The sequence below is a fragment of the Alternaria infectoria genome (assembly GCF_024043175.1).
Source record: "Alternaria infectoria strain BMP 0036 chromosome Unknown scaffold_2, whole genome shotgun sequence".
Classification (NCBI taxonomy): domain Eukaryota; kingdom Fungi; phylum Ascomycota; class Dothideomycetes; order Pleosporales; family Pleosporaceae; genus Alternaria; species Alternaria infectoria.
Window position 1 is genome coordinate 555746 of NW_026250691.1, and position 21657 is coordinate 577402.

The 21657-nt window shown below is 52.3% G+C and overlaps 8 protein-coding genes across 8 annotated transcripts; 5 read left to right on the forward strand and 3 right to left on the reverse strand.

Moving 5' to 3' along the window:
• Positions 1-2718: 2718 nt before the first annotated feature.
• On the forward strand, positions 2719-3651 carry J4E92_001620 (uncharacterized protein; the record flags this gene model as incomplete). The annotated part of the gene is made up of 1 exon (XM_051493031.1): positions 2719-3651. The coding sequence occupies one exon, from the start codon at positions 2719-2721 to the stop codon at positions 3649-3651; it is 933 nt and encodes a 310-aa protein (XP_051356262.1).
• A 1464-nt stretch (positions 3652-5115) lies between these two features.
• J4E92_001621 (uncharacterized protein) lies at positions 5116-5585 on the reverse strand (the record flags this gene model as incomplete). The annotated part of the gene is made up of 3 exons (XM_051493032.1): positions 5116-5148; positions 5197-5291; positions 5387-5585. The coding sequence occupies 3 exons, from the start codon at positions 5583-5585 to the stop codon at positions 5116-5118; spliced, it is 327 nt and encodes a 108-aa protein (XP_051356263.1).
• A 507-nt stretch (positions 5586-6092) lies between these two features.
• On the forward strand, positions 6093-6782 carry J4E92_001622 (uncharacterized protein; the record flags this gene model as incomplete). The annotated part of the gene is made up of 3 exons (XM_051493033.1): positions 6093-6107; positions 6157-6355; positions 6439-6782. 3 exons carry the CDS (start codon positions 6093-6095, stop codon positions 6780-6782), a joined length of 558 nt encoding a protein of 185 aa, XP_051356264.1.
• A 100-nt stretch (positions 6783-6882) lies between these two features.
• J4E92_001623 (uncharacterized protein) lies at positions 6883-7397 on the reverse strand (the record flags this gene model as incomplete). The annotated part of the gene is made up of 2 exons (XM_051493034.1): positions 6883-6942; positions 7155-7397. 2 exons carry the CDS (start codon positions 7395-7397, stop codon positions 6883-6885), a joined length of 303 nt encoding a protein of 100 aa, XP_051356265.1.
• Positions 7398-7613: 216 nt separating this feature from the next.
• On the forward strand, positions 7614-8204 carry J4E92_001624 (uncharacterized protein; the record flags this gene model as incomplete). Its single annotated transcript, XM_051493035.1, has 1 exon — positions 7614-8204. One exon carries the CDS (start codon positions 7614-7616, stop codon positions 8202-8204), a length of 591 nt encoding a protein of 196 aa, XP_051356266.1.
• Positions 8205-9020: 816 nt separating this feature from the next.
• J4E92_001625 (uncharacterized protein) lies at positions 9021-10396 on the forward strand (the record flags this gene model as incomplete). The annotated part of the gene is made up of 2 exons (XM_051493036.1): positions 9021-9321; positions 9390-10396. 2 exons carry the CDS (start codon positions 9021-9023, stop codon positions 10394-10396), a joined length of 1308 nt encoding a protein of 435 aa, XP_051356267.1.
• Positions 10397-11974: 1578 nt separating this feature from the next.
• Positions 11975-15201, reverse strand: J4E92_001626 (uncharacterized protein; the record flags this gene model as incomplete). Its single annotated transcript, XM_051493037.1, has 5 exons — positions 11975-14396; positions 14521-14630; positions 14680-14715; positions 15070-15125; positions 15177-15201. 5 exons carry the CDS (start codon positions 15199-15201, stop codon positions 11975-11977), a joined length of 2649 nt encoding a protein of 882 aa, XP_051356268.1.
• Positions 15202-15818: 617 nt separating this feature from the next.
• On the forward strand, positions 15819-17596 carry J4E92_001627 (uncharacterized protein; the record flags this gene model as incomplete). Its single annotated transcript, XM_051493038.1, has 2 exons — positions 15819-16218; positions 16269-17596. 2 exons carry the CDS (start codon positions 15819-15821, stop codon positions 17594-17596), a joined length of 1728 nt encoding a protein of 575 aa, XP_051356269.1.
• Positions 17597-21657: the final 4061 nt, after the last annotated feature.

Consider the following 21657-nt stretch of genomic DNA (forward strand, 5'->3'; position numbering starts at 1 on the left):
TCAATGACCTTCCGGAGGAGCTTAAGCTTGAGATCTTTCGACACCATCTCCGCTTTCCCTGGAGTGTCACCTGTCGTAGCCATGACTTTATCTACGGACCCCGCTTTCTGAACACCGCGCTTGCCAATAAAGAACTGTGTAGTATTGCTTTCCAGATCTATTACCATGAAAATACATTCAAGTTGGCCTGGTTAGTTATTCCCGAGTCACGTCGGACAGGCATTCCAACTGCGCGCTATCTACGACAACCTTATTGCGCCCCATTGTGGTTCCGCTATCCATCTAAGGCCATCGCACATCTTGTTACGAAGCTCGAGCTACACATCGAAATACACACTTTTGAGTTACCCTTGAAGCCATTCTACTGCATCGGTTGCCAAGGCTCGCAACTAGATGTCCTAGCTCATCCTCGCCGCGCGTCCTTCAGAGCCGGGCACACAACGTCAATGTTTCTGATAGGCAGGTTTCAGGAGCCGCACTTGTGGGCAAATGACGGTGAGGCCAAGGCTGGCTGGGGAAGATACTTCACCTCGTTGAAACAACTCCGCATTGCGATTCGCTTGCCTTGCTGTCTTCCAGAAGGTTCAAGCGTTTTCTTCGAGAGACTGCCAGAGCAGGCGCGCCTTTTGTTGCAGGCCAAGAACATCCAGGTCGAAGTCGAGCATGCGCATGAGCGCACTCGCTGTGACGGTCATTGCGAGCGCATGATCGAACGTGGTATTATCGGTATGACAGGACCGCCGATTCCGAGTCACTATACAACGTGAGAGTTGTCTCCAGGACTATAAGGCCTCGAACCACTGTTCTGGGGCGTTTCTCCTCCGAGGCGCATTTTGACTGCTTGAACGAGGGATATTTGTCGGCTTTGCGCCGAATTGACGTGGCAGAGTGACAGAAGCGTGGGACATGTGAAGGTGCTATTAGGACAAGCTCCAAAGGTTATACGGGCTGGTGTCATGGCGCATAATTCCCATCAAGTCGTCAGAGAGCATGTCCTGGACATGAGCGGTAGCGTCTTGACTGTCATGTATACAACAATTTTCAACCTCGATAAGGAACGTCTTTCCCAGGAGCTTTTCATATTATAGTCGTTATTGCGCAGATCGTAAGCCTATTTAATCTCAACCCCACCGAAGTTTCACTGCCATTCAGGACCTTGTAAGCGTTTCACTGCACAATGTTAGTTTTGCACCTGCCTGGTGAGTCGCGCTGCACGGACTTGACCTCAGGTGGTACCTGCCTTGCGTCCCGCTCTGAGGCCACTACTCTATACATAAATCCCGCTCATACCATCAACGCCTTTACACCATACGAGTCTCATCACCCAACCAAGAATTACGACTACCAATATGACAACCGGATCCGACAGATTCCGCCGAGGGTTCCGCAGCCTCCCTGGAGAGCTGAAGCTGCTCATCTTACGCTACACCGTCCACACTCCAACAGCCGTGACAGCCTGCGCTTGGCTCGAAAAATGCGACCTCCATTATCTCTGTTATCCCCAAGATTGTTTCGACCGCAATCTCTTTCAGTACCGTACGCTTGAGACAAGGCGGTTGCTAAAAAAGACAGTCATGCCCCTCCTCTCCGTTCCCGAAATCAAGCATCTTGTTCTGGAAGCTTTCTATGGGGTCAATCGGACGGCGATGCTGTCCAACGACACCCCCTCTTCAAAGAGGAATATTTGCTACTGTCCACCACCTGTTGTAAGGCCGCTTGTCCGCCGTCTCGAGATTAACCTCGATTACAACAGACCTCATCATCTAAAATTATTGAGGGATATATCGGATGGGTCAACATTTCCGAACTTACACTACTTGACGGTCAACCTCGACCCGGAGTCTCTATTCTTCGACGACCAGGAAGCCGACGACGAACCGAGGTCGTATTTCGAGGCGTATTTTCAGCGACTCGGCCCAATCCACTTCCCCACGCGCCATCTGACCATCATATCAGTCACATTCGGATCAAGCGACGTCGATATCGAAGCTTTGGAATCACTTTATTGTGAGCAGCTTGACCTAAAAGCCAACGGAACTCGGGAAGAACGATGGCAACGCTTCTATATATATGAGGACAAAGACATAGGCGAGAGGTCTCAATACGTTACAGAGAGGTCGAAGTTCGTCACTGGTGTTGCCCATGCGGGCGTTTATCAATACCAGCACCGCGTGACGATCAAGACCGTGTCGACTCGGCCGAAGGACTCGCCATATGGGCACCATATGTGGGCAGATTATCCAGTTCGGACGTAGCAACGTGATGGTGGACATATGATGCGCTCCTTCTTATGAACTTAAAAGATGGAGCGGTAGGCTGTTGGACGTGGGGAAGTTTCGTCTCCCCTAAAAAAATCTAGAGATGCATGTTTGACAAGCGAGTGAGCGAGCTTCTAGGTGTATTAAGTTAGCTACTCAGATGTACGATCACGAAGGTATTCTCATTAATCCTCCAATGCATCAGCCCTTGAAACTGTGACGCCCTTTCCTGCTGCCGCAATTTAGCTGTAAGCAGGAACGATTGCTGACCCCTACGCGCTGATTCGTCGCCTTCTCCACCCTCAACCACAGATTAGCAGTCGCATCCCACGCTCACCACAGTCAGAGCCATTTGCATTGATTCCACTTGTATTGCAACTTCTACTATTGGAATTCACACAAACAAAACATCGCGCCGTTGAAGCCTCGCAAAACCATAATATCTCAAGTTAATCCGAAAATGTCTTCCAACGCCCAACAGAGCAATGCAGCGTCCACCATCCCTACAGATGCGAAGACAAACTTCCTGCACCTGTCCGATGCCGAGTTCCTAGAAAGGCTTCGATCATTCGCCAAGTTCAAGCAACGCTCGCACCAAACGCACTACCAAGTACACGTACCAGAACTTACCGCGCGTCTTCAACTCTATGCCCCGTTACCTACACCAGACAAAGACGTGTCCCCGCTCGCAGCAGACGCGCCTACCCCAAATCTCTCAAACACATCCCCGATCACCGTCGTCTATCTCGGCAACTCCATGCTCGAACGCTTCAAAACCAGCGGCATCACCACGGATATCGGCAAGCTCGGAGACACTGGAGTCGCATGGAATGCCGGTGTAGGCGGCGACAGCAATCAAAACGTCGCCTACCGACTCGCGGGAGGTCTTTACTCCTTGCTCAAGACGGCGAAGAAAGACGTATGCGATATCAAACTCTGGATCCTGGCTTCCGGGACGAACAATCTGCAGAAGAAGCGCGCATTTCGGAAGCAGGATGTGGAGAGCTGGAGAGTATTGGTAGAGGCTTGTCTGAGGATTGCGCCGGAGAGTACGGTGTTGGCTTGCGATATGTCGTACAGACTGGATATACCTGATGCGATTGTGGATCAGAGTAATGAGATGCTAAGGGAGGTTGTTGGAGAGATCAACGGGACTCTTCGGGCTGAGAAGGAGCACGAGCTGCAGGATTATGAGGCTCAGACTGAACGGGATCGCGAGGACAAGGTGAAGTGGGTTGATACGAGGCACATGTTCATCAAGAATATGCTCGACGACCATGTGCATCTGAATGAGGAGGGCTATTGGTTGTGGGATTTTGTGTTATGGCCGCATGTGGCGAGGGTCTTGGTCGTCCCGACAGAGGAAGATGATCAGCTTCTTGATTGGACGTGAGTCTCAGCCATGCCTGGGTTTGGTCAATGAGGATGTATTCATTAGCATTCTGGATAGTAAAAAGCAGCTATTGGAAACTTGAGATGAGAATCTTGCACGTCCAGACCTTGTAGCTTTTCCGCTCATCCTACATGTTCAACACCACCCGGTGCCGCCCCTGTAATTCCCCCAATGATTGGTAGCATGACTTAAGATTTCTTGCCCATGATCATGTCTTTTAGATGTTGAAAGACTTCGGTATGATCCTGCTCGCAAGGATGATAGTGCCACAAGAACCGGCGGCCATTGTACGTATCACGGACCGTAAACTCCACCTTCGGTGCCCGGAGACGTATCCCAGATTTTTCTATACAAGCTCTCAACGTGTCTCCTATGCCATCCTCGAGAAAGCATCCGGGCATGATATCGCGTTCAAGACGCCACTCGATCCCAAGGGTATGTAGGTTGACGAAGCGTTCTTGCCATCCAGGGTTTATATTGGCGCGAGGTGCATCATCTTTGGTACCGTTATTCCAATAGTCTCGGGAAGGTAGATCTATAAGGTACATCCAACTCGTCGAGTGCGAGGCACATATAAGTCCCTTCTCTACACCGACCTTGCAGTTCATCGCCACAATATGCAGATGACGTATCATGGCAGCCGTATGTGGCTTGGGACACCAGAGACCGCTGATGCGGTCCTCAGGGGAAAACGAATAGCCCTTGCCAAGTTCGACGTCGCCTGTTTGCATGCGGCACCCGATGCACAGCTCGAAGACATTTTTGTTGTAATATACTTCTTGTACGATGTTGGCTAGATGACGGTTGCGCGTGGCCAAGAGTGGGAACAGGTCCGACTGTAGACACTGGGCGTGTTTCCTCTTGTCGATTCTTCCATCCAGGGTTAGATTGTGCGAGAGAACTTCGCACTTGAGCTCATCAGGAAGTCGCGCCCAGGCGTGGAATGACCGAGAAACTGGTATGACTGGTTGTTCGGTGTCGGTACCTTGAGCCATCATCCTGGCATAGGTTCCCGACCTCGGTGGTAGGTAGGGCTTGCGGGTGTGATGAAGGTTGATGAGGCAAGGTCTATCAGCAGAGCCGGGAGATAGTTGCATGCTTTTGCAAGAGGCCCGAAAGCAACGATGGGAGAGAGAGGAATAGGTAGGAATCCGCGCCATCTTGCGAGGTCGTCCACCCTGCGGCACGGGCCAGCCAGTGCAGGATGCGCCTGTGACTCAAACTGGGGCATAGTTTTGGTTCGCGCGGGTCGATGATGGAGATGCATCGACGTTGTCGTGAGATGATCACCACGAGTATGAACCGATTCGGGGTCGGGAATCTGAATCATCCTGAGCCTTTCACAGCGACTGGCACCTGCAAGTCAAAAGAGAACATGAACTTCATTCACCAAATGCAGCCGGGGTATACTAAGACAAGAACTCCGCTTCCAAACTCCTTGGATATTTGAACAGGACTCGCAGATCATTCTCGCCACTCTTTCGCGCATTGGGTGCACTGGAACAGGTCAGTGGGGTTTTTGAGGAAGTCGGGTATGTGACGTACCTTGTAGAAAGCAGTCATAGGCTCGTCGGCACTTCGAATCTGCAGCTGGTACCAGTATGCTTCGTGGTTCCGGCACTTCTCGTTCGGGCATTGTACTGTGTACTTGTCAGCGATGCCAACAGGTGTAGCAGGTGCGCCCAAGATGGCGCAATCTTGGGGCCCTGGTTGCAGCTGAAATATCGGAGCGCACCTTCCGTCTTGTCCACGTTATCCCAGGCGCCCTTTCCACCCAGGATGTCTTCGACCTCCTTCTTCTTCAAGTATTTTCGCTCATAGTAGCGTTTGTTGATGACGAAGTGGTAGGGGCAGGTAAGGCATTCGAAACGGTTTTGGCCGACAGCGTCTTCGGTGGTGGGATCGCCGGGAGGTACTTTGGAGACGCGCAGCATATTGCTGCATGTTGGGCAAACTGTGGCAGTCAGCTGTGGCTGAAGTGTGACGTGGAGCTGTAGAGATGGCCATGTAGCAGGCACATGCGGAACATGCGGATATGTGAGTATGGGACTTACAAAGCAACATGGTGGGCGGCAGTAAGCAAAAGAGAAGTTGGACGCGTGAAGCCGAGCGCGAAGAAGATCAAAAGTTATGACGGACCCTGGCCCGCTAGGGCTGGGAACGGCAAAGTGCGGGGCGACAGTGTAGCAGCGAAAAGCCACCGGCGACGCGCACTTGGGACTGTCTCAGATTGGGGCTTATGCACGCTGGCCTGTCGACGTCGCCTGCATCCTTATCGCCGTATTAGAGAGATACTTCACTTCCTCACACCGCCCTGCCCTGTTCGCTTTCCGTTAGCACCTCCGAGTACCCCGCCAAACCACAGCTCGAAACATTCACGCGTACCTGACTGGACCGCCGTCCCTGCCCAGTCACCCGACGCATCCTCAACACCACATACCATGGCGGACGAAGAGGTGCATACACATGCATATCCAGCGCCTGCCACTGCTGACCAATATGTAGGGTGCTTCCCCCCGTGAACTCGTCCTCGAAGCGTGCCGACGCAACAACACCGAGCTGCTTGAGGAAACTCTGAAAGACCTTGCTGCTGCTGCCTCGAAATCAGGGAAGAAGCCAGAGGATCATGTCGCCGAGACATTGAACAACACACGCGACGGTGTGGGTAACGGCTGTCTCCACGTCGCGGCAACATACGGAAGCTGTAAGTATCTATCCCAGCGGCGCAGCACCAGGACGTCTTTGTCGCACGCCACACGGGGCATGATTTGACTAACTCTGCCACAGTCGAAGTTATTGACATGCTTCTCGACCAAGACGGTCTTGAGATCGACGAGATCGACCGCATGGAGCAGGATACTCCCCTTCACAAAGCCGTACGCTACGTCAACTCGCTCGAAAAGTCCGTCTGGCCCCACGGACATTCCATCGTGGCCATGCTCCTAGACGCGGGATGCGATCCGAGAATAAGGAACAAGGCGAAGCTCAAGCCTATTGAGCTGGTGGACCCGAGGAACACTGAGCTGAAGAGCATGCTGCAAAAGGGTGAAGTCTCGATGCTAATGGGTGGTGACGTGGTGGAAGACGACGACGATGATGGTCCAACAGGAAGCGCGAGTGATAGCGATTGAGAAGTCAAACATGGGAGAGCACGAGTTGGAGAAAGACTTTGGGCCCCGGCTATGGTGGCAATTGGGGTATCTTGAGAGAGGCCGAGGTGTGTACACCTCACTACCGGCACTCAGCGTGCGCTACGCTACTGAACGACTTCATAGTATCGGCTTTGATAGCCTAGACAAGCAGCATGTACCCATCTGTTCCTCTTCATCCACGAGCCGGCCTCGCGCGCATTCGTGTTGGGGATGGAAGGCGGCTTTCGCTTTGGATCTTCGTTCTCCGCATGTCTCCATAATCAAGTCTGTCGTTACAGAGTCTCCCGATCAATCTTGTTGCTACTTCCTGTCAGCTCATTGCTTCTAAAACTCAACATTCCCATTACTCACCTCAGGCGGAGGCCCGACAGGCCTAACCATGCGCTCTAGTAACTGTAGTCGGGTCTTTTCGCGCGGCTGTCCCAGTCCGATGCTCATGTACTGTAGAAGAGGCGGGTGGCCGACGTAGCTCGAGAGCGAGTCGCGCGCGATGTTGGATGTCCATTCGTGCTTAGTAGTGTCTGCGCTTCCGATACCGATGTAGCGGGCCTGGAGAGCCTCGAGTTGTTGCTGCGCGCGCAGTTTGTCGGCCATGATGTACGGAGTTCGGTCGGTTGTTTGGAGATGTGCGACTGGGTTGGTGTTGGGCTTGCTAGGCAAAAGTTGGGCGAGTCGCGACCGCGGAGGTGCTGCGGAACTTGGGCTTAGTCATGCGGCATCAGCCCCATCATCGCGACAGCCTCGAGACGGATCCCCTCAATTCAACAAACTTCGGATCGCAACACCTTGCTTCTCTCCATCACGCGTCGCATGGCTAATTACAACCGCGAAGACGACAACATGAGCAACCACGACACGATAATGGGCAACGCGCCCCTCACACCACGCGACGAGCCCGAACTCACATCCCCCATGGTCGACTTCTCGCCTTCCACAGTACAATACGACGAGGCATTTGAGAACAGTCTTATGGAAATCATACTCAACCCACCACCCCAGCCCTCGCCGCGAAAGCCGTCAGACGAGATTCCCACAATCTCCGCGTCGCAACTGCCCATCTCGCTCTCCTCCCACCTACGTACACATCCTTCCGCCGTGCCTGGGCTTTACATGACGCACCAAAACGGATATCATACAGGTGGTCCAGGGCCATCACCTCACACTATTGAAGAATTCGCGGACCGCTTCATTAGAGAGCATGGCATCGAGGATGCGGGGCAGCTGGAGAGGGTGGTGGAAGATGTTGTGAGGCACAAGCTGGAGGAGGCTAAGCAGAGGATGGAGAAGAGGAAAGAGCTTGTAGAGAAGAACAGAGGGATTGAGAGGGAGTTGGAAGATCTCAGGCTGCAGAGGAGTGCCGAGTTGAGGGTCATGGAGAGGGTCAAGGGGAAGAGGAGATGAGAACTGAGAGTCACTGTGCCTGTGGATGTTGGAGTCGCTGTGCTAGGTTGCGATGGAGTTATTATGATACCCGACATTGGAATGTCAAAGTTTTTGGGGGCGCTGCGTTGAGTCCCAGGTGAGCGAGCTATTGTGCACAATAGGGCAGGACCTCGATATTGGATATCGCTATGCGCACACGTCAGATGTTACTATGGCTGCTGTTCCCATCCAAGATAAGAGCACATGCCATGATTGCCATTAAAGACGTACGAGCATTGCGCGTACAATCTCGTAGATAGACGAGTAGACCCACGATATCCCAGCTCTCAGTGGTGACAACTCAAGCATAAATTAAATGATGCGCAGAGCACTCGCATCGCCCTAACCCGGTGCCCAGGCGACCAGCGACTGCACCCTGAACCGGGGGACGAAGCTACCCGACCGATCAGACTGCGTCAGTCCGCGGCATAGCAGAAGCTATGGCCAATAGCGTCATACCTCAACGATCATCACTGCAGCTTCCATGGACACACAGGACCCTTGATCGTCTCTGCCGCGTGGTTTCGCGGGTCATCTGCTTCGCCATCGCGATCTGCCCCTGGGGCTACCGCTACAGTCAGGACTATGTTCTTGCTTCCAGCATGCGGGGGTGGATACCAGCCAACCTTGATTTTTGATCGCACTTTCTCAACTTTGCTTCCGCGCTACATGTGACAGGACCGTCGCTCAACTACAACCACCACCAACACATGCGCACGACCTTTCATTGAGCGCCTAATCTACAGACAACTGAGCAGAGCTGTACTGCGACACACCTCCAGCCAAAACGCCAACATGGCAGACAAACTCGGGAGTCTGGCCTGGAGCGGTTTCAAACTTGGATTTGGACTGTTCAGCCTTGCCGGAGTATGGACCATGGCAGTTATCAAGAACGGAGCGCTCTGGGCGAAAGATACCGCCGAGGAGAAGCGCGCGTTGGCTGCTGCGCAAGAGAGTTTCTGGAGTCTTGACCGGGAGCCTCTTCCAGGTTTCAAGCATGCCTTCTACAAAACCACCAACGGTACCCGCCTGCACTATGTCGTTAACCAGGACACTGGATCGTCACCCGCGAAGAATGTCACCATCTTCATACATGGTATGTATGCACTGGCAGAGTCATGCAGGTACTAAACTTTAATGGACTACGCAACTAACAAAGACCAGGATTCCCCGACTCTTACCTCATCTGGCGCCACCTACTCCAATCCGCTTCCCTACAAAAGGACTCCATCTTGATAGCCGTCGATCTTCCTGGCTATGGCGGCTCCGACAGTCTGTCCGCATACGGCCCGAACGAAATGCTCGAGGTGTTGACCGAGTTCATTGTTGGCATACGAGAGCAGTTCCTGTCGGAAGGCAAGAAGGCAGTGGTAGTTTCGCACGACTGGGGTGCGGTCATTGCTGGCCGGCTGGCTTCCGAGGCACATGTCCTGGCTGACCACTGGATCATCACAGGCGGCGCCGTCACAGCTCTACTACACTCGAACGCGATGAACAGGATTCTGTTGGCGAAGCAAATGCTGAGGACATGGATACACTCTCCGTTCAACTTCCGTCTGCTGAAGAATGGATTACACGCACTCGGCCCTGTGGCTGGACAATTCCGAAGCTCTTTCTACATCTTCGTATTCCATCTACCCTGGCCTCTTCACAACGTCTTTGCGACTTTTGGCAACTACTTCTTCCTGCGTGTTCTCCACCAGTTCGGCAAAGGCACACCGAAGAAGGGCAAGGATCCTACTGTCCTGGAACCTACGGAAGCTGCTGAAGCAATGGCAATCTCTACTGGCCCCGGAAGTGCCCAGCTAGACAAGGCGAACGACAAGGGTGAACGATACGGCGAGTCTGTCAAGAGCAGGATAGGTGACCGCGGCATGTCTGAGAAGATCCGCATCTATCGCGACAGCCTGGCTTTCGGCAAGTGGGAAAAGTCGCTTGAGGTTACTGCCGCACTGTACAACATCTCCTCTGAAGCTGCTTCTTCTCAGACCTTGTCCGCATCGGGCACTCTGTCCAGCATGGCACCACAAGGCGCGCTGAAGGCCCCTTCGACACTCATGATGGGACAATTTGACCCTGCATTCAATCAACGGCTCTCATTTGATAACGCTCGCGACTATCTGGTCAAGGGAAGTCAGGTCGTGGTTATCAAAGGAGCAGGCCATTGGTGAGCTAACCCGAACACCAATATTGAGGGTGCATCTGCTAACATTATATAGGCTACCTCTTGAGCACACAGGTAGACGTGCGGTAGAGAAGACCCTGCAGTGGGCCTTGCAAGGTGCAGGAAGCGAGACGATACCCTTTGAAGCGATGAGCGATGTGCGCATTCTGGAGGCGTTGTAAGAGACAGCACGAGTGAGATGTACGATTAGGTACCAAAAGAATTTCACAGTGCTCTTCAAGATTCCTCACAGTGCCCTCCAAAATTTCGGTGACTCTAATCCAGCGTTGCTCTTTCCCAACCTGGAGCGCACAGTCCTGAGTTGGCTAGGCTTGGCAGCTACAGTAGATAACACCACTCACCTCTTCGCCACTTCTTCACACCCTTTGCCTTGATTCTAAACGATCCAGAATTCCGGTGAGGAGACCACATCATACAGATCTACGAGGCTCACAATTACAGCAGTGAACGCGAAGACTGAAGTGCAGACAGTCTGCGCGTTAAGACAGCCTCAAGGTGGGTGCTCGTCTACATCGTCCGCGCGATAGCTCATCGATCATTCTGTTCTACTCAAAAGCTAACACGGCTCACAGATCTCTCTTCGTCGCAACTAAAGCAACATGGACGATCCCAACACCAAACCGCCTGCTACCTTCCATGGCTGGTCGCGGCTTCCAGATGAGTTGAAGGTGGAGATTTTGGCTCATAACCTTGATCAAACCAACGGGATTGATTCGATTGCACACTCTCGTGTTTTAGCAGAACAGCTTACGTCCATCATCGGCACTCGGAACCGCGAATTCACCGCACTCGCTTTGGAGACGTATTATATGCGAAACGTGTTCCAGGTTACTATCGACGAAGACATAGAAAAGAAATGTGCACACGTGCAACATCCTCCAGCAGCCTATGGACACCTCATTAGGAGGATGGAAGTACTTGCGTGTACCTACTACTTGTATTGGATGCTCCCAAGGCTTTTAGTCACTGGAAGTTCGGCAATGCGTTGCATTCTCAGCCGCAGTCCAAAGTCGCCGCTCGGAGGAGATGACGCCTTCGATTTGTTCGCCCTGTTGCCGCACGATTACATCGTCTCGACCGTCTGGCAAGCAAACTTCATGCATCTACAATCACTGGCATTCAGATTCGAATATCCGATGCAAAAAGAGATTGCTCTGTTTAAACGCCCTGGCGAATGTGACCACTGCGGGCTCGCTCCTATTCACGTCGAGAAGGTCCTCACTGCGGTACAAGGGTTGCACATCGCGTTACAGGCCGCGAAGACGACCGTTGTTTTCGCCTCGACCTGTCCTTGTCTCACTCGTCTAGCCCAATTGCTTGCACGAATGGCGACAAAGTCGGACAAGTGAGAAGGAGATAGCTGACAACAACGCGTTCATGTCAGACACCACTAAAGATGCTTGAGAAGATGAGAGACGCCCTCATCAACGTCAGCTGTCATCGCATTTCGCCCTGTACCACAAGCCTGGGATCGGAATACATAGATTGACAAATAGCCAAATGCACATGCTAGTATGCACAAAGAATCGAAAACAATACAAAAATTCCACCCATGTCCACCCTTTCAAAGGCCATCTGTGCCTTGTCTACTAACCCCAAACATGGGTACAGCACTATCACTAATACCCTGCACCCGCTCGCTCACCCCGCTTGCCTCCATAGCTCGTGGACTGCCCATTGCAGGTGTGTTACTAGGCCAGGCCCACAGCGCGTCAAAGTCAATCTGCTCATCCTGTCCGCTTTCCTCGGAATGCAGACTGGGCACACGCGTTGCTTCCAAAGCAGATAGATCGAGCATGGCTGATAGTGAGGGCGCTCTCGAGGCCGATGTATACGATGGCGTGGCCATGTCTACCGGCGGGGGCTCTTGGATAGGGGACAGATGGACACTAAAGTCTTCTCCTGTGGGAGCTGGGCTGTGCTGAACGTTGCCGTGGTGTTGGTTTTGACCAAGATTATGATGTTGCTCAGAGGCTTGATACGTCAGTACCGGTTCGTTGATCGGCGCTGTCTGCATGCCGGGATATATGTGTACGGGCACTTGGTGAAGTCGTGGTGTTGCATCCATCGGGTTAGATGCGCGCGCTAGATCGGGTGCCTGGGGCGCGGCGTTACGTTGTTGCTGTGGCATCGGCCTGCCGTAAAGTTGTGATGCGATGCTGGGCAATGTCGCATTACTTGTTGAATCTTGTCGCCGGCGTAATCGCTGCTGTGCGACGACGTCTCGGAAAGAACTCAGGATGTATACTAGACGGCTTGCTTGTTGATCGCTCTCGGCGCAGTAGTTCATGACGTTGATGGCATTGACAACGCAGTTGTCCGTTAGCTCGATCTGGTATAGGCCGGCGAAGTCGCTGGCAAGAATGACAAGGGTGGCTGCGAAGAGGAAGTAGATAACGGCTGGGTTGCGTCGGGACAGATACCCAGCCTCGTAAGCGTTCTGTATGAGTAGGATGGTATGCACAGAAGCGATGACACACGCCTCGCTGAAACGCTCCATGCGGTGGAAAGGCCGTGGACCTCTCGAACCAGGTTGTTCGACATGCCGTTGGGTTTCTTTGTTGAGTATGTACAGTAAGAAGGGTCGAGTGAGAAGGATGACGGAGTGGCAGTAGAATAAGTTGACGTGCAAGATGGCCACGCCTTGACTGGGCGAGGCAGTTGCTGCTTGTCGCCATTGCAAGATGGGCGTCAGCAGCCGGGGCCATGTCTTGCATATGTCCGATATCTCTTGGGCGAGACGAGTGCTGATCTTGCGTTGCTGGTACACCCTCCGCAAGATGACGCCGATGACTCTGCAGCTTCGAACGGTGGCTTCCAGAGCAGGTGGGCCAGTCTCGTTGAAATCGTACACAGTCTTCGCGCTGAAGCTCCATGATTGGCTGCGAACACTGCTGTCGGGCGGGCGGAGTGTATCTCCCGAGCAGTCGTCTTCCGATATGGCGGTCGGACGACCAAGAGAGCAAGACAGTAAACGATCCATCACGAAGATCGACCGCCAAAGGTCTTTTCGCTGTGTTTGTTCCTTGGGGCTAAAGATGACCATGGTCTCTTCTCTGTGCAGGCCTAGCGCAAGCGCAGACCGTACTGCCATCCCAAGCAAGGCGAAAGCAGTGTTTCGCTTGCTTTTGGCCAACATGTAATATGACATGAGAAGCAGCGCTTGGACAGACCAGAAATCCTGATCCTCCAAACCTGTCATCGGATCGTTCATGTTCCTAGCATTTAGATAGAAAGCCTCGGCTCTGTCGAGGTGTTCACTCCGAAGCTTGTCGATTATCAGCGCCTCAGGGCTTCCCGAAAGTGGCGTGGCCATGGTGAGGCCGATAGCGAAAACGAGGTTGAGCAAGCATGACCAAGATGTATCAACAGACAGCGGATCGGAGTAGCAACGCTCTAGTTTCTCAAGAAAGGAGTCACGTCGGAAGACCTGCAACAAGCCGTGGGTATTGACGAAAAAGGCATCCACCAGCACGCGTGCCGTTCGCTCGTCTGGGAGTAGACTCGACTGTCGATATCCCAATGGAAGTGAATATTGGCCTTCGACTATCTTGTGACGACGAGGGTCAGTCGTAAACGGTGACGGGCCGGCTACCGTTTCGACCATCATCCGGAGGAGCTGAAGAAATGATAGGGTAGCTGCATCGCCAATGTATATCACTCGACCCGTTGGATCTTGTAACATGCGGCTCTGGCTTGGAAACTCCGCCACTTCATCTGTGCCATCATTTGGGGTGGAAGCGTGTGTCGGAGTAAGCCGGTCACGGGTGTTATCATGATTGACAGCCAGACGATCGATTGAGCTGTTTGCATGCTCTATACTGGTTCTTGGGCCTGGAGACTTGAACGGTACTTCTTGCTTGACACTGAGTGTGCGTGTCAACAGATTTGGATGGTTACCGGAAGACGTGCGGTTATGTAATGACAGTGGCGTTGTCTGGGCGTGCTCAACAGCCGGTATGTTTGCAGCCGAGTTGTCAGTTGGACTATAATGCGAGCAGTCAGCAAAGCTATGCTTGGAAAGTGTCTAGGCATGTAGCGGTGAATAATGCTTTAGAGGAGTGCAGAGTCCCATGTAATTGGCAGAGTGACAAGATGCGAGATACGTACATAGAACCGTCGCTGTCATTGCCACTTTCAATCGTACGTCGCTTTGCGGGTGGTCGGTCCTCGCCTGGAGAATTCGGATCTCGATCCGCGTATATGCAAGTAAACTTGCGCTATCTTTGATCAATACACTGCAGTATGCAATTGGGATGGGGACCTAACCTTATCACATGTGTTGCAGGGACACAAGCCGTTGCACTGTGATCTGTCAGTCTCGTATGCCAACTAGAGAGCCTAGTTGCACGTGTCCGCGAGTCATCCTGCGAAGAAGCCGATGCAGATGTTGTCCATAATTACAAAGCGTTCGGGTGAAGCATCGCCCAGCCGGACAGTTTCCTGTTGAACAACGTGATGAAGCCGCGCAGCTAGCCGATGGCCTCCCGCAATGCCTCCACACGGCGATCGGTGAGCATAGCAACGTCAAGATGCTAGCGTAATGGCATGCAAGAACTAAGTTGCAAGTCGTGAACGTTGACAGGGGTATGTGCCAAGTGCATCTGTAGCCGAGTGCGAAAAAACGTCGTGACGCAACAGTTGAGGAACTGAACCTACCTTTTGTTTTCTCCTCTTGCAACTCTCGCATGCCTGAGCGGTGCGCTGTCGTTGGTCTGCGACGCGTCAAATTAGCCGTGAAGTCGCCAGTACGGGCGCAGACGAACCTGGTGGGACCTTGGGTCGCGTCATTACGGTATCGAGTCCGCGGGTAGTCGCAGTCGTTGTCACGTGCGAATCCGGATGGTCAATGCCTGGGAGTACATTGCCGACGCGACGGATGGATGAGCTGGTCGGAAGATGCACTCGTGGTAATGATGGAAGCGAGTCACGGAAGTCCCATAACGCGACGCGAAAATGACGCGGAAAAGGGCCCTGCAACCTTCGCCGTCTGTATTGATGAGATGGAGACGATCACAGTAAGATCCTGATGGCCTTGCTGATGAAATTGGGTGACGAGTCCCTCGTGGTTGTCGCGAAGCTGCGAAGCTTGGGCTTCCCACTGTTCCGAAAATCGAGTAGCGTTGGACGTCTGCCGATCGTCATGAAATCGGCCTACAGACCCCAGCCCAGCCCGCCTTTAGACTCAACCCGTTGGTATGCAGGACGCTCTTAGCCGATGCTGATAGCAATGGTCATGACCGCATACGGTCAACAAGCTCGATATGCCGCTAATCAGCTTTTCAACGGCAAAGCCGTTACCACGCAACCTTACCTCGGGCCGTCTTTGGAAGGGCTACGAGTATTTACCCTGAGATCCCCTTTGCTACAATCTTGTACCGTTCTGTTTTGTCTTTACATTCCTCGAAATGGCGCCATATCTAGGATCTGACAATAGTCACCATCAAATCGCCACGCACGCCAACACATTGCTGGCGGGAACCACGGCAGCATTAGAACAATTACTCACCAAGGCGAAAGACAACCTGCCCAAAGAGTCGCTGCCACACATCGCTAATATCAAGTTCTCGACGGCAAACACCGGAAGCCCATACTTTCCCAGCCCACTGAAGCAAACAGAGGCCATCTCTGCCCTCAAGGCGGTTGAAGCAGGAGTTGCATCTGCCATCGCCGATCTACAAGATGCTCAGAAGCCACGGGGTATCGCTGTCGATCTTGAAAGAGCCACAGCATTCTTATTCTCTACCTATCTAGCCACAGTGGGCGGGTTCGATAAATCGGACCCAAGGGCTAAGAAGTTACTTAAAGGTTGAACTCACTGCCTCAGCGTAGCCGACGATTAATACTGACCCAGACAGACACCGATTTGCTTCAAGCACAATCTATCCTGTACCGCAGACTATCCGCAAACCTCTACCAGACCAAGAACCCAGGGGAATACTTTCATCTTCATGGATCTCTTGAGGCAACCAAAGCGCTGAACATGATCGGCCTCGAAGGATCTCGGCCTGATCTGACAGACTACCATGAATGCATCAAGGTCATCGAGGATCATGTCAGCCGATACACTGTCGATCAACTCGAAGAGATGAATAAAGAGATTGGGCAAGCTGGTGTGACATGCCTGAAGTGGGAAGATTTCCAAAGGACCCCACACGGACGTACACTTCTTCAGCAACCGCCTTGGAAGGTGGAAACTCTCGAAAGCGAAACTCCCGCGGCTCCTTTTCCGTTCAAGTCATCAAACACGCCCAAACCACAGATTCTTGCCGGTATCCGCGTTCTTGAACTGTGCCGGATCATTGCCGGGCCCGCTATGGGTCGGGGGCTCGCCGAATACGGTGCTGAGGTCATCAAGGTCACATCGCCGAACCTCTCCGACGTACCTTTCTTCCAAGTGGATGCAAACATCGGCAAGCATACCACCGACCTGAATTTGAAGGACCCAAGAGACCGTCAGACCTTTGAGGAGCTTTTGCAATCGGCAGATGTAATTTTGGATGGCTATCGGCCCGGAAGTCTAAATCGTCTCGGATATGGGCCCGAGCAGCTCCTTCGTCTTGCCAGAAAGCGCGGCAAAGGCTTTGTCTACGTTGCCGAGAATTGTTTCGGTCACACTGGGCCATGGTCCTCACGTCCAGGCTGGCAGCAAATTGCAGACTGCGTGACGGGTGTGGCATGGGCGCAGGGTCAAGCAATGGGATTGAGTGAGCCTGTTGTACCACCTTTCCCTATGAGTGATTATGGAACAGGATGCATGGGCACCATCGCTGCACTAGTTGGACTCCACAGACGAGCAAAGGTTGGTGGAAGTTACCTAGGTACCACGTCGTTGGTTCAGTACGATATCTACCTACTCCAACTTGGACTCTACGACGACCGTATGATGGCGGAGCTACGCAAAGAACATGACCAGGAGTTCTTTCAGTTGCGACATCACGATTCGGTAGATGAAGTGGGAAAGAGAGCATTGAAGACGATGAGACGAACGCATCCAGAGCTCTTTGAAGACCGACACATGCAGGAGTGTTACAGCAAGGGATTCAACGCCAAGGTCAGGACTATCCGACCCGTGGTCAGCGTTGAAGGTTACTGGAACGGCTTCCTACGCAGCTCTCGTCCCAACGGGTTCGATAAGCCTACTTGGGAAGATTGGGAGATTGATGAAGCCTTACTACGGACTTGAAGAGGCCCAGCCATTGTTGCGTCATAGGTTTTTCTCATCTTACCATGTCGTCTTGAATACCCAAATTAGCGTTGTTTCACTTGTACATCACGTCCTCCTTTCATTCCCATATCTCGTTATCATCAACCATTTTTTCTAGCATCTCCTTGCTGATATTCCTTCACGATCTCGAGCACCCAAAATCGCGCCTCGGCATGATGTGTATTGTGCCCCACATCGCCCCACAGTGTCGTCGGAGTTTCCCAGGCGGACTGGTGCAGCTTCCGACATACCACTGCACGATGTAAGCACACGTGCAATGCGTCTGGTACGTCCTTGCGGTACCACCGGTTGAATATGATGTCGCTATGTGTACCGTCATTTCGCCTCGTACGCGATGCTCAAAGTAGGAAGAAGGCCCGGTCGGGGATGTTCCCTAGGTACGCTAGGACACGCCTTCCGTCGCGAGACTAGCTAGGGATACAGTCGCTCAACACCGAGACGGGCCGCTAATGCTGGGGAACGACGCCATGGATCAGTGGAGAAAGCCTAGAAGAATTCCGCGCAGCATTACCTCGGTGCACCCGTTGGCTCTCATTACCTAGGTATTGGTAAGCGGCGCACGTGCTACGTGGGACAAACGTGGGGTGCTGAGGTAAGGACCTTGCCGTCATGTCAAGCTTACTCAGGATCCTAGGTACTCTGTACCCACGAGCTAACCACGGTTAGTATCTTTATACGATCCATGCTCAGACCCTTTGCAGGCGCACAAATTGTTGAACCGAGGTGCTTGCGGGTTGATTACATTTTGACTTTGCTATAGTGACGAGATTTGGCCGACGATGGTACCAACTGGATGGACAGTATGTTTATCGGACAATGCCTACATTACTGCTCTTTGTACCGTCCCGGGATTCAACAAAAATCACTCTTCGGCCTTTGATGCCGCCAAAGTCATGCTTTGCTACGAGCACTTTGTAACTCATTGACCCTGTATCTGTCTTTTGAGCTAGCTTATGTACGGTGTGATAACACACAGGTCAATCGGATATCAGCATGATTTCAAACTAGGATGTTGAAACAGGCGGTGCTATTGGCATTGCGGAACTCAAACGCCATGATTCTACGACGGCATTTGAAGGACGGGCGCCGCTCATGGCATACACCGGCAACCGGCGATCACCAGAACACTTGTACAAACCTTCGAAGATGCCGGCTTGAAGATAGGACCGACAGATGTACCGCTACACTAGCTAGACTATGAGCCTGACCAGTATCCTAGCACTGCCTGAACATCATCATCATCGTTTCCAAGCTCGCGAGAATTCTCGGCATCTCTAGCTTAACGGTCTCCATGACACATACTCCGAGCTTGTGAGGACTCCACTTCACTGCAAGGCTAGATATATTTTGCGTTCTCATGTCTCTTTTGCTCTTGCGTCCGTCACATCCATGAATAGCTGCAAGAGCTAGCCATGCAGAGCCTGCTTCTAGCTTTGTATCGCAACCGATTTCTTTCCTAGCTCTGTAGGTTGCCCTTATTGCCGAAGGCTCTTCTACGGTAGTAGATATCTGCCATCTCGTCTTCGGAGTTGCTACCGCCCTGCTGTCTGGGTTGCGCATGGCAATCCGTTGCCGTAGTCAATAGCCGCGGCGCAGCCTCCAGACTGTCACTCACCGGGCCGCCGTAGTAGGGACGCTCTGCGTGATCTTCCTTATGTCTTATGCGAGGGTAATGCGAGTTGCGCATGCTTGGGCGGACTGGCGATCGAATTGAACGGCAGCTGCTGTTGGGGCGATCGTCCGCCATGAGTTAGGTCTCACCGTCGGTTGGTGAGTGCCTCTGGGAGCAATGAGAACGGACGGCAGCCCGAGCACTTGAACAAGAAGCAGGCGACCTCGTTAGCATTGAGTCGGCGATCGCTCGCTGAATGTACCTTTGACCCAGCTTGGAGCGCCGCCTCGTCGCTCATCGCAGCCCCAGTCACTACCTACCTAGATAAGCCGTTGAACCACCTCAGTGACGCAGCAGCAATAGAGAAGATACATAGCTAGGTATAGATAGCCAGAGACTTCATGCTACCCTGAAGCTGCTTCTATTTGCGCGGTCACCTTGCTGTCGAGACGCTCAGCTCTATCATGGCTACCTCGTCAGAACACCTTACGTTCTTAGGGAAGACTTCACTTACAAAGGAGCTCACGTTTTTTGCTCTTACAGTCTCTCATTCTTGCAAAAGAGTAGCTTCGACTCTGGCTGACAATCAAATGTCATCAATGGATCGCTGGCTACAAGCAAGGTGAGCCACAGGACGCCCTGGCGAGACTAGCAGCGACAATGCCGCAATGTGTATGCTGGTACGGATACTCTCATACCCCGAACGTTCATATTGGCACTTCGATTTTCGTTCACGGGCGTGCTGTCCCCGGCTAGCGTTGCCGTGGTAAGTGGTTGCCTGGGCTCAACCACAACAAACGGTCACTCAACCACCACACTCCCCCTTCACCTGAGCAACTCCAGCCGACGCAGGCAGCCCGATGATCTGCCGGCCAGGCGCTAGTAGGGTATCACGTGACGCTAGCGCCGCCAAGCCCTGAGGGCCTACTTAGTTTGGCTACCTCCACGTCCACTATCATAACGCCCAATGGCCAACACAACAATTTGGAGCTCAGGTACCTTTTACCAAGTTTCAAGCTCTTCCTCCCTCATCCTTCTTCAGCCTTGACCTTCATTAGGTTCATCATGGCAACATACATTCACTCATTCTACCTTGGCACTTGGTATACTTGAACACTTCTTCAATACCTTCGACCTTCTCCAGTTCTACAGGATCACATCATGTGAAGCCTTCACTTTGATCTTCGGATACCTTCAGGCTACACCATCACATCTCCCAACTTCAGCCATCACTATGTTGGTATCCATCAACACTTCACTGGACGTTCATGTCAACTTCACTTCCACCAAGTGCCAGCTGCTATAGCCAAGAAGCTTTCAAGGTTTGCTTCTATCCCTTCTTCGTTGTTCACTAACATGTCTTCTGACTCGTTCAGAACAAAAACAAAGTAGGTTCTTCATTCTTCTTTGATCATCCTTTACTGACCTTCACCAGAACAATATCAACAACTTCATTCAACTTCAATCACCTCCTCCCTTCATCGACTTCATCTTGGACATGCTGGACTTCCACTTTACCTCACTTCATTTCACACCAACATCAACCTCATCATCACTCTGGACCTTCAGCATGCTCCTTCGCATACGACAAAGCTCAAGAACCGATTGGGCGAGTCCATCCATCATCGACTGAACCAATCTGCGACTACGACAGATTGCTTCGACTCTCCTTACCGACCGCGGCGCGCGACAATGACCAGATCGAGTGGTTGCGACGGGTGAGAGACCCTTACAAGATTGTGTTGTGCTTTTGGAGCGCTTGACGGCTTGTGGTTGTGTCAGGAGGACTGAGGGTCAATGACAACTTGGTTGTTATACCTGGCCTACAACCACTCCTGCGGTCTTGCGCACCCTGCTTACATACCACTGGCGTGCCTCGATGGGGTTCTGGTTGGCTTCGGCTGATATCAACGTGGTCACTGTTCGCAGAAGCATCCGGTGTGTAAGAGCTTTGGATGAGATCCTCTGCCGGTTGTTGGATTGGCGCACACTCGGCTGGTCAGTTTGGACTTGGAATGGTGGTAGGAGGTTTGGACTTGGTGGTGGTAGTGGTGGTTCTTCATGGGCTTTTCGATCTTTCATGGTCTTGGTGGTTTGAGCAAGGAATCTTGTTGGTCTTTGGGTGCAAGGAATGGCTTCTGGCCTGGTTTACTTCAGTGTGTTGGTTCTTCAAGGATATCTTCAAGGGGTTTTGGTTGTGGTTGGAATCTTCGCAGCACTTCATCAAATCAATATGTTAACTGCAACTCTATCTTCTCTGCTTGTGACTTGTCTTCTCTTCTAACTTTCCGTTTTTACTTAGCATCATTGCCTCTTGTTCCACGCAATGATCTACAGCGCCCACTATCCTCACACTACCACCTTATACAAGAGAAAAGCTGAACACCCTAGAGCCGACGTTGACGTT